We start from the raw sequence: 11,647 nt of genomic DNA, 5'->3' as shown, positions 1-11,647 counted from the left end.
AGGTGAATTTTCATGTGGGGGGTCCTGGAAAATGAGAGGAGGTAGTTGTGCGGAATTCCCCCAACAAAAAAATTATGGAAAAGGAAAAGAAAAAGGAAACATAACCGAAAACACTAATTGAGGAGTACTCATTGCAAAGATCACTCCAACTTCCCCTTTTTCGGAGATCCGTTTATTCAAAATATTTTTTCTCTTAAACCGTGCGTCCAAATCTCGAACCGCTTTCACCGTTGGATTCCTCGCGTCGAGATCTTCAAAACTAGATCCTATGTTTATAGGTTTTGACAAACTTTTTTTCATAAAAAAATAGATGAAAAAACCGAACAGGGAGCACGGTTTTTTTCCTTTCTGAAAGAGGCACGCCCGTACCTCTCACGAAATCACAACCGTGCCTCTTGCGGAAGTAAAACCGTGACTCTCACGAAGGAAAAAAAAGAAACATATTTTTTTGTTTCTGAGAGGCACGGCCGTGACTCTCGCGAAAGCATATCCGTGCTTCTCGTGGAAGCAAACTCTGACTCTCGCGGAAGGAAAAAAAACAGAAAACATATTTTTTTTCCGTTTTAGAGAGGCACGGCCTTGATTCTCGCGAAAGCACAACCGTGCCTCTCATGGAAGCAAACCGTGACTCTCGCGAAAGAAAAAAAACGCGTTTTTTTCCGTTTCCGAGAGGCACGGCCGTGACTCTCACAAAAGCAAAACCATGCCTCTCGCGGAAGCAAAACCGTGACTCTCAAGAGAAAAAAAAAAGAAACACATTTTTCGCGCAAAAAAAAGTAATTTTTCTTTATCCAAAAGCTAAGGAAGACCGGTGGAAAACCATAATGTCGAAAAAAACTGAAAAAATCGTTTAAAAAGCCGAAAACGCGTGCGGAAAAATACAAAATTGAAACAAAATTCGGAGGGAGCGTCTAAAACACGACACGTGGTGAAAGGCTGAGAACGCGTCAAGTGACGCTGATCGTTGTGAGGCTACCAAAGGAGCGCTAGTCAACTACTAGTTGCTAACAAAAATCGTAAAAGGAAAAGAGGACTAAACAGCCCGGCCCATTATATGCGAGGGTGCGCGGACCTCCAGCTTTTGGGTGTGGCCCAGGTTCTGGAAGCATTCAGGAGTCGGTCATTTCCCCGTTGGTCGCTCCTACGCCGCGACGCCGACTTCGATCCTCCGGCGACTCCGATCGCTTCTCCCCTGCTCCGCTCCTCCGCCGCCATCCTCCGCCGATCGAACCCGCGGGCGTGGACCTTCCCCCGGCGCCCCGCCCAGTCCTCCGTCGAGTGCCCCCGCTTCCTCAGTGCTGGGGCTGGGGGGGTCGTCGAACCCAAGGTAGCTTCCACCGCTCCGCGAATCGCCCCTTAGGGTTTGTTTGGCATTTGGGTTTAGAATCCCCTAGGGGAAGGGATCCGCCGGTGGATTGGGTGAATCCACGCTCACCACCCAACCCTAGCTTCCGCTGTGGAAGAAAACATCCCCCCTTCGCTTAAAATCACACGTGCACTCAATCGTGTTCAGTTTCATGGAGCCATGTAGGTATGATCCAAATTGTAGACATCCAGCACGTAATTTTAAGTTGTTTGAGCTTCGGAATGTTCCTCTGTTTGATTGTAGCATAGCATTCCCTGGGTTTCAGTGCTATGGTGAACACGGATGCGCATGGTGGATCTCTTGGGTCAAATTAGTAGTTTGGATACCCATGTGATACATGTTGCTGCAAGGTTGAAAAATGCAGGGAATTTTCCCAACAAGATACGATACAACAACCTGCACGGTTAGAATCAGTGAATCACCATTGTGTTGGCCTGTTTGTAGCAAAAAAAATAAAATTCTTAAGCTCTTGCAGGAAGGAGCACAGTAAGCGTGGATGCTTGGCATGTTGGTTCAACAGAAATGGCACTATTATTTGCTTGACAGCTTGGTGTGATTAGTAAACTGTCAATCTGAGCTCTTTTGTTCTCTTATTATACTACTGTACTTCCACTGCTCTTGTGCTCCACACACTGGATGCTTTGACTGTTTGACCAATAGGTATAACAGATATATAGTTTGATTCTTCCCTTGGTACCTTGGTACCAACTTAGCTTGGTGTAGTTTTGTGCACATCTTCCTCCCTCATCCTAATTTGGTACCCTGATCTCAAGTCCAGCTTGGAGAAATAAGTAGCTCCATGCAGTTCATCCAGAAGATCTTCTATGATGGGTATAGGAAATTTATTTTTCACAGTTTGGTCATTGAGTTTCTTAAAATCAGTAGACAATCTCCACTTGCAGTCCTTCTTTCTAACCAGTAGTGCAGGTGCCGCATATGTCACTAGGTCTTACAATTGAGGAAGCCAACAGCTGTTTAACTTTTTCCATTTCTCCTTTTTGTTGATGTGAGACTATAAGGTCTCAACATAGGTGGTTCTGCACCCTGTTTTAGAGGAATTGCATGATCAAATTGTCAGGCAGTAGGCAATCATGTTGGTTCAGCAAAGACATCTTGAAATTCCTCTAGAGAGCTTGTATTGGTGGGTGGGAGTTGCTTTCCATGTTGTTAAGGGGAAAAGGTAGTATCCTTGAACCGCTTTAGTTTGCAATGACATCAGTTTTGACATGCTCGCTGGTAATATCCCTTTTGCAAATACTGACAGAGTTATGACATGTTGGTTTGACAGAAATGGCATTATTATTTGCTTGACAGCTTGGTGTGATTAGTAAACTTCTAATTTTAAGCTCTTTTGTTCTCTTAGTATACTATACGTCCACTGGTCTTGTGCTCTTCACACTGGATGCTTTGACGGTTTGACCAATAGGTATAACAAATAAGTATATAATCTGATCCTTCCCTTGGTACCTTGTACTGACTTTTTTTTAAGGATACCTTGTACTGACTTAGCTTGGTGTAATAGAACTAGCTTCTTCATAAGGATTGAGCCTTCCATTGGTACCACTCATAGTTGTCTGTTGCCTGATGTTGTACTCTGTACTCTTACCTGTAGCAGCTAGCAAGGCTAATGTGGCACCGCAAGTATTCTCAGTGTGTCTGACATCCGCATGGTTCAGTAATGAGGCGCTGTGCTAATGTTGAGAATGCAGACATATAGCGATTTTTTGGCACTCAAATAAGATACATTGCATGCTCTCTTATGTGTAAGTTTCATTTGTATCCAGGCGTGCTGCGTGGCCCACATGCGCATGGAGGCGGCCCAACGCATGCGCCTGGAGGCGGCCCTGGAGAAGTTTTCTGAGAACTTGTGCGTGATGGAGAAGGATATTGGTATTCTGCTAGAACATGAGAGACGGTAAAGCCAGCAACTCGTTTTTTCTTCATGCACGACCCGTATGCACGCATGTAATGCTATGATATTCAGGCTGTGTGGTCTTTCTTAACCTGCAGCTTCGAGCGCAGGGAGCTGTTCCACAAGAGACTGCCATACGTCCTCATTCCTGGTGCCATCTTCGTCTTCTGCCCGGACAAGAAGAGGGAACCCTCGACGGAGGGGCAGTCGGGCGTCTAGCTTCATCCGTGAAAATCTAGGGGCCTTCTTCATGTGACCAGTGGTAACGGAAGGTTCTTGAACTGTGTGGTTGGTTGATTGAGTTGCGAAGTTTGGTTGGTTGGGTTTTCTGATCACTCAGTTTGGAGGCGGACGGGTAACGATCTTCTGTACCAGACGCTGGGGGCGTTGGATGATCTGGCAAAATTAGGAACAAAGTCTTTTGTTGCTTCCAAGGTGTTGGTTTGAATGGAAATCGAAACAACCATCCATCGTGGTTTTCTTGTTGTGTTGAACAAGGTTTTTTTTGTCTGGAACGCTGCTGGTGAGGAAAGGCTCCTGATTCCTGAACCTTGGCGCTGAGGGTCGCCGCAGTTTTATATCCCGCGGACTGTATCGGACTCCCGTTAGAGCTACGCAACGCACGTTCTCTGGCACCGCGGGCCGCAGCAGGCCCAGTACGTGCTCCCCACACCAGTAGCAATGGCATCTGATCCGCGGCGCATTACTATCTTCTGCGCCGGCAGGTCACGAGGAACTAGACAGTCGACTCGCGTGGGGGGCTGGCAGAGAGATAAGCTTTGGCCCCATGTATCAGTTATCGCTCGCACAGAATGACAGAAAGGAGCACGTAGATTTTGCTGCAAAGAGTGGGAATTCCTTGGCACTGCCGTCTAACGGCCATTCCGTGGCCACTTATCTAGCAGTAATCAGTGAATCAATCACAGTGGCATGAGCTGGCGTGTGGGCAACGCCGTCGATCTGGGCAGAGTGCAGAAGCACATTCAGATCTTCTACCCAGCAGGATCTCGATTTGGATCTCATTCTGCTTCCTTTCTGTTTTAGCACAGTTCGTATTATGATCCCAGCCCAACGGTGGTCGCAAAAGGGAAGGCGAAAAGAAGAGATAACTAACTGATGAAAGCAGAATGAGCAGCAGCATATTTACAGTGAACCGAACACATCCCCAAGCCCAGTGTCCCCCTCTGCTATTTTTGACGAAAACAGTTAGCGAAAATGCTACTACCCTGGCAGCTCAGGTCAGTCTACTCTGTGTTCTGCGATATCGCCTCGCCGAACTTGAGGAAGAGCTCCGCGTCGGACGCGCTCGACGAGTTGGCGCAGGAGAGGGCGCTGCCGCTTCTCAGGCTGACGTACTCGTTCACGTAGCTCGGGGCTGTCGACGACTGGGGCGACGCCGGCGGCTGCGCCGGCTTCGGGGGCGCTTCTGGGCAGACCAGGCAGCTGAGGACGTGCACGACGTCGTGCATCGTCGGCCGATCGGATGGCTGCCGCTTGCTGCAGAGGAGCGCCAGCTGGAACATCCTCTTGACCTCGCCGAGATCCTTGCATGTGGCGGTGATGTCTGGGTCGACCATCTCCATCACTGTGTTGTCTGTGGCTTTGGATAAGATCTGCAAGGGGAGCAACCAATGAGCATAACGGCATTGGTGAAAGACAGGGAAGTTGAACAGTTAAAACTAACTATGCACAGCTGCATGCATTGTTCCCTGCACAACATGGGCATCTTACTCCAAACAAACTAATTTTGACAGAGCAGGGGAAAGTAAAATGCTCGAGCCAAATTACCAGTATATTAGTGATTAAAGCAGAAGGTACTAGTAGTTACTGGATAGCTACAGTTTTTGACAGTGGTGTGCTTCCTGCTGAATTTTCAGCCATATGATTGAAGGCAGGGGACAAACATGGCAGGCTTTGCAGGACACTGCACAAGCTGCCAGTGATAATAGAGCTTTCAACCAGCCATACAATGAATCGCACCCACCACAGTGCAGATAGATCTAACCCCCGTCACATGATAGCTTTCATGTTGCCTGTCCCCTTCAAGGAACACGAACCTAATGCCCATGACTCTGAACTTATTGAGCCTCAGAATCAGAAGGGGGTGAAGGGAAGGAACAAGCAAGTGAAAATTAGTTACCAGGTGATGGAGGTTGCACTCGTTGTCAACTGGCTTCTTCCCAGTCAGCAACTCGAGCAAGACGATGCCGTAGCTGTACACATCAGATTTCTCGTTGAGGCGGGAGGTGCGCGCATACTCAGGGTCAATGTAGCCAATTGTGCCCATCACATAGGTTGACGTGTGGGTCTTGGAGATGCACACGCTCTTGGCAATGCCAAAGTCAGCAAGGTGCGCCACATAGTCCTTGTCCAGGAGGATATTCTTCGATTTTACATCCCTGTGAATTATCCGTGGGCTGCAGTCATGGTGAAGATAAGCCAGCCCTTGGGCAGTGCCGAGAGCAATCTGGAGTCTAGCCTCCCAGTCCAGTTTTGTCTTCTTGGACGAAGCTGCTGAAATAAGCAAAGACCTCCAGATTAGCATGTGCTTGTGGAAAATTCTCAAATCATATGTATGCCTTGCAGACATCCCAATCCAAGAGAATAAAAATAGTAATCAGTCCATCTTAATAAGAAAGTGGCCAGCACATGTTTGCTGACAGATAAACATATGGAGGGTAGAAAGGAAAAGGTTCTAAATACTGAGCAACATGAAGTGAAACTGTGCCCCCACATGCAATTTGCCTGGTATGTCCACTTACCGTGTAAAACGTCCCAGAGGCTGCCACTTTCCATATACTCGTAGAAGAGAAGATTCCCAGCAGGTGATAGCGAGTAAGCCTGAAGGCTGACAAGATTCCGGTGTTTGATACTTCCAATTGTCTCGAGCTCAGTCTCAAATTCCTTCACGCTCTGCGGGTAGTGAGCATATAGCTTTTTGATTGCCACTGGCTTGCAGTTCTTCAGGACACATTTATAAACTGTACTAGATGCCCCGTACCCAATTATGTATTTCTCGCTCAAATTTTCTGTCATCCTCATTATATCGTCGTATACATGGAGGGCCATATTCATGTGGAGGATCACAAGCTTGGGAGGAACATTGCTCGATAACACAGCATGAATCTCTGTAACAATAAATTATCATCATTATCTCATTGAAACCATATTAGCCATCAAACAAACAAACAGTGCATCTGTCAAGTTGAGCAGACTGGCACCTGTTTGAGACAGGCATCAACCATTCGCAGATCCAGCATGATGAGACATCACTTGTCAAGTACTAGCTTCGAAATTGATGTGTTAAAGCAACATACAGGGATTTAAGCAAATGTATTACCTTGTTTGCTTACAGAGAAATCTGTGGAAACGGCTGGACTGTGTGGCCAACAAACAGCTGCTAGGATCAACAACAGGATTGCAAGCCCGCCAACAGCAATACCAAGAATGACAGCCCTTGAGACAGAGACTGCGGTGAAAATGCACGAAAGAGTATTGGAAGGTTTGTTAGTGGTATAATGAGGTCATATTCCAGAGCAACTTAATAAAGACAACATTGTACTTACATCTCTTTGCATGACTGGAGGAAGGGCATGGAGAACCACGCCAGGAGCCACATAGTCCAGGATTACCCAGGAAGCTAAAGGAAAGTTCAGATTATAAATAACGATTTAGCCAGAACAAATCTTTTTGAAGGTATGGTTAATACCAGATGATACTACCTGTCAGGTGAAAACCGTGAAAAATTGTTGTCTGTAGGTACAACGCCAGCCAGGTTGTTGTATGATATATTTCTGCAGCAAAGCTCACTATGAGTGAAATCCACACATGTGCAAACAGTTCGAATAGCTTTTCAGGTAATTAACTTACAAGACATTGAGACTGAAGCAGTTAGTGAGTGAAGAAACATCCCCAGTCATATTGTTACTTTCTAGTTTTCTGTAACAACAAAACAATCACACAAATCAATCTCAAATAATTGGGCAGGGAAATCAATATTAGTTTATCAATGTTAATTGGTGCAAGGCAAAACCCATAGCTTGCATGTACTTACAACAGTATCAGATTTTGCAGCATTCCAAGCTCTCGAGGAATGAAACCATTAATGTGGTTATAGGACAAATCACTGAAACAAAAGCAAAAGGTATCCATATTACTCTTAAAGGATACAGATTTGAGCGCATAGAGATGTTAAGGTGCTTACATCTCCGTGATGCTCCTCAAGTTTGCAAACTCAGCAGGAATGTGTCCCACCAGATTATTCTTGCTCAGGTTACTACATGAATAAGTAATGTTGTCAGAAAAAGATACAGGCATTTTAACAACAAGCAAAAAATAGAGGTTATAGGATTTACAGTCTCAAAAGATGCTCTAAGCCGCCGACTGCTGAAGGAATCGAACCAGCAATCTTGTTACATGATAAATCCCTAAAAGTGTATTCATGTAACACATGATGGCATTAAAAACTTTCTGAAGGAGATATAGTAATTAAATGATAGAACTTACAGTACGTCTAAGTTTATCATTCTTGCTAGCTCAGTGGGAATTGCTCCATTAAGATAATTAGATGACAAATTCCTAAAAGTCATTAGGAATAACTATTAGAAGTGTAACTATGGCAGTCCAGAACAAGAACAACCTACCATAAACAAAATAGAAACTAGGAAAATTAGGAACCACTTACAAATAAGTCATGCTCTGAAGCTTGTGCAATGAACTTGGGATGGTCCCATTCAATTTATTGCCATAAGCATTGCTGTTTCAATAGCAAACAAGTTAAGTATCCAGCTATCGGAGAGCTGAATAATTTCAGGGAAAAAAGGTGAAACTTACAAGCTAACAAGACTTTTGCATGAACTTATATTATCAGGTATCATTCCCTCAAATTCATTATTTGCAAGATTCCTGCAAGAAGCAAATGATATGGATCACTGACCAAACTAGCACTGTTGATAAGAAACATATAATACAAATGAACAGAATTTTACTTACAAGTCATACAAGGCTGTGAGTTTTCCAAGCTCCGGTGGAATGAGCCCAGTCAGTTTATTGTCATTGAGGTCCCTGAAATGAGAGATCGTAGCATATCAAATGGATAGAATGCTAATCAATTAACTATGAAGAATAAAAGGATTTTCGATAGTACAAAGGCTACATGCTTACAAATAATTAAGCGCCGACAAATTACCAAGTTCTGGTGGTATTGGCCCAGATAGCTTATTGCCATGCAGGTATCTAGTAGTACAGGATATTGTGGTATCAGTAACTACTTGTGATAAAAAAAACATAGAGATTTCGCAGAGGGCTAGAATATCAGTTAGTGGAAAGTAAAAGCTTTGATCAACTATTAATTAAACAGATAAAAAAAGTAGCAAGCTTACAATTTTTCAGTGTATGTCAAGTTGCCAAGTATAGATGGTATTGGGCCAGACAATTGGTTAAGACTCAGATCCCTGGATCAATTTCAAAATAAAAGAACATTTCAAAAAAATCATAATTTTGCATTTAAGGGCTGATATAATTCCTCAGTCACCATAAACCAAGAAAAGAATGTTATCATACAGCACTGCAAGCGCCTGCATAAGGCCAATCACTGTTGGAATAGGGCCAGAGAAGTTGTTCCTTTGCAAAGACCTAGCACAAATAGCAAACAATATTTCAAGTCATCACTTGTATTAGTAAGAAAAGCATCTAGTTCTATTGGTGAAATGACTACCACATACAATGTAGCCACTTGCAGGAAACCAATGTTGAATGGGATTTCTCCAGTAAGGTGATTGTAAGACAAATCCCTAAAACAGCGGAAGATCAGGAGCGTTCTAAAAGCTAGAAAATGAACAACATTATTCGAAGGGAGTAGAACGAATGTACATACAAGACCTGAAAGCTCGTACAGTTCCCAATGGTATCTGGTATTGTGCCCATCAAGCTATTGTTCTTCACGTCACTGAACCAAACAAAAGTGGCATTGTTAGCAGAATAAATGGCACAAGCAGCTACGCTGGTGATAAACGGAGGAAAGCAATACACTCACAAGTACCACAAGCCAGTCAATTGGCACATATCTGGAGAGAGGCTTCCTTCTAATTTATTGCTTCGCAGTCCCCTTGAATATATGACAAACTTAGATGCATACAACAAAGCATGTAAAAACAAATCGTGGTCTGCTAGCCCTACACACTATGTCTGAGCAATCATCGTATTTAGCACAAGCATTTTGTCCAAACCCTAAATCTTGCATAAATTAAGTTTTATTAGCATTTGCTAGGTCCTTGAATATTCTAGACAGTTTAAGTAGTAAACCAAAATAATGTTTTTCTTCATTACTGGGAACGGAGTGAATGAATACTTACAAGTATTGAAGAACCTCACTCCAGTATATTAACCTTGGAATTTCACCGTTTAGCTTGTTCTGAGCTAAGTCCCTAGGACACATATCACATTAGAACTAACCCAATAAAATCACAGATCAGTTAAGCAGCACTAACTTACAATATCTTCAAATTTGGAAGCTGAGAGAGTGTGGACGGGATCACGCCCACCAACTGATTATTCTTCAATATCCTACAAATACAAGTAACAGCAGGGATTATGATGAGTGAAACACATACTTTCACCAAGTTCCGGCAAGAAGAATAGCCCTTACAAGTTTTCAAGGTGCTTCAGCTTAGATATGGAAAAGGGTATGTCTCCTTCCAGATTGTTGGAGGACAGGTTCCTTGATCAAGATGAAAATTGAAACAGGCATTACTTGTACAGATCCGAAGGAATACGACACCCGTAAAAAAATACGAGAAAGAAACATAGTAGTACTGAAGCCCACTTACAACATTTTAAGCGACGAGCAATCACCAATCTCATCAGAGATCTGCCCGGAAAGTCCAGTCGACTGAAAATCACTGCATATGACCAAACAATCAGGAAAAAGTGTGACTCGGACTCATGACACAGACAAAAGCACTTAAATTTCAGGAAAGAATGTAACATCATACATTGACACGACGCTCTTCAAATCCCCGATGGCCGGGGAGATTTCGCCGCCGAGATTGAACCCTGAGAGGTTGCTGTCGTTGCACACATGAACACATCAGTAAGCGCTCATTACAGCCAGCAAGAGAAGAGAGCATAAATTTTTGCTACAGAGACAGAGGTGCTTACAGAGCTGCAACTTGGAAGGTGACGTTGTCGCAGAGCACGCCGCGCCAGGAGCAGTAGCCCGGGGACGCCCCGTCGCCGGACCAATCGTTCAGCGCGTTGTCGGCATCGCGGAAGGATTTCTTGATCTCCAGCAGCGTCCGCCCTGGAAACACGCATAAGAACACTCCATCAGCAGAAGCGGAAGAAGAAGAATCTGACGCCACGAGGAATGGAGTCAGCAGGCAGAGGCACTTGAGCGTTGCTTGCAAATGCACAACACAAACTTGCTTGCTAACCCAAAGTTCAGATAACCAAACCAAAAACGCCCCCCAAAACACAAGTTTCCAGCTCGCCATATGCAAAAGGCTGGCTTGCACGAATAGCACAGCAACTTGAGAAGGGGAAACAAATACTGAATGAAATATGCCGCATTTGTGCCTGTGCATAGCCATAGGCGGAGCTTCTACACCGCCGACGACAGGAAAAAGATGCGACAGATGTAGCAGTGAACGGAAGAAGTGCAGAGGAAATGCTAAAAAATGGGAGACGCTGGTGCTAAGAACAGGAGACGGGATTAATCTAGCATTAGACCACCCTCAGTCGGCGTGAACAGCAGATGGAACACCAAATCACCAAGCCATAAACAAAGACCTGGCCACGCCCCACTAGAAAAGCGCGCACTAATAAAATAGCAGCAAGCCAAGCCGCCGACGGATCCCCGTCCCCCGAGCAAGCAGAACCCGCCGCCAACACGAGGCCACGGGCACGGGGAGGCCCGGAGGAGGTGAGGCGGGCAGGCAGGGAGGGAGCACGAGCACGAACCGTCGTCGGCTGCTGCGACGGCGCCGGCCGCGAGGACGAGGAGGAGCGCGGCGGCGAGGAGGGCCGCGGCCACGGAGACGGAGGGGCGGCGGCGAGCGGGAGGCGGCATTGGCGCAGGGGCACTCGCGGGCTGCAAGTGCCTCCCGTTTAGTCGAACGGGGTTCGGGGTTTTGCCGTGCTGGCCGCTTGAGCTGCTGCTGGTGCTGAAGGAGGGATTGAGGGAGGGATGGGATGGAGGGGGGGGCCCTCCTGTGCTGTGGTTTGTTACGGTGGGGCTCGCGCCCATGTGGCTCCCTGCCGCTGCTGCTTTCGCCGGCCGCAGAGCCGCAGCAGCACCACTTGGGCCGCGTGTATGTACCCGGCGAGTCAGCCAGTCGGTTTCACTTCCGTTTTTCAACTTCCCCAAGTTC

At 45.6% G+C, this 11,647-nt stretch overlaps 2 protein-coding genes across 3 annotated transcripts; one reads left to right on the top strand and one right to left on the bottom strand.

Moving 5' to 3' along the window:
• The first annotated feature begins 1,054 nt into the window (after positions 1 to 1,054).
• On the top strand, positions 1,055 to 3,772 carry LOC119321370. Its single transcript, XM_037595081.1, has 3 exons — positions 1,055 to 1,327; positions 3,151 to 3,281; positions 3,377 to 3,772. The coding sequence occupies exons 1-3, from the start codon at positions 1,055 to 1,057 to the stop codon at positions 3,495 to 3,497; spliced, it is 525 nt and encodes a 174-aa protein (XP_037450978.1). The 3' UTR covers positions 3,498 to 3,772.
• Positions 3,773 to 4,366: 594 nt separating this feature from the next.
• Positions 4,367 to 11,432, bottom strand: LOC119322897 (LRR receptor-like serine/threonine-protein kinase ER2). Of its 2 annotated transcripts, none has more exons than XM_037596438.1 (27): positions 11,238 to 11,432; positions 10,437 to 10,578; positions 10,271 to 10,342; positions 10,106 to 10,177; positions 9,925 to 9,996; positions 9,771 to 9,842; positions 9,632 to 9,703; positions 9,313 to 9,384; positions 9,154 to 9,225; positions 9,002 to 9,070; positions 8,841 to 8,912; positions 8,660 to 8,731; positions 8,442 to 8,513; positions 8,271 to 8,342; positions 8,112 to 8,183; positions 7,963 to 8,034; positions 7,785 to 7,856; positions 7,634 to 7,705; positions 7,483 to 7,554; positions 7,333 to 7,404; positions 7,149 to 7,217; positions 7,001 to 7,072; positions 6,845 to 6,918; positions 6,619 to 6,747; positions 6,041 to 6,406; positions 5,419 to 5,789; positions 4,367 to 4,891 (listed from the first exon to the last, which is right to left on the bottom strand). In XM_037596438.1, exons 1-27 carry the CDS (start codon positions 11,344 to 11,346, stop codon positions 4,523 to 4,525), a joined length of 2,994 nt encoding a protein of 997 aa, XP_037452335.1. In that variant the 5' UTR covers positions 11,347 to 11,432; the 3' UTR covers positions 4,367 to 4,522. The 2 variants fall into 2 exon arrangements, with proteins under 2 accessions (XP_037452335.1, XP_037452334.1); XM_037596437.1 differs by having other exon boundaries at positions 5,419 to 5,792; positions 11,238 to 11,431.
• Positions 11,433 to 11,647: the final 215 nt, after the last annotated feature.

Source organism: Triticum dicoccoides, chromosome 6B (genome assembly GCF_002162155.2).
Source record: "Triticum dicoccoides isolate Atlit2015 ecotype Zavitan chromosome 6B, WEW_v2.0, whole genome shotgun sequence".
Taxonomy (NCBI): domain Eukaryota; kingdom Viridiplantae; phylum Streptophyta; class Magnoliopsida; order Poales; family Poaceae; genus Triticum; species Triticum dicoccoides.
This window is presented reverse-complemented; position numbering and strand designations above follow the sequence as displayed.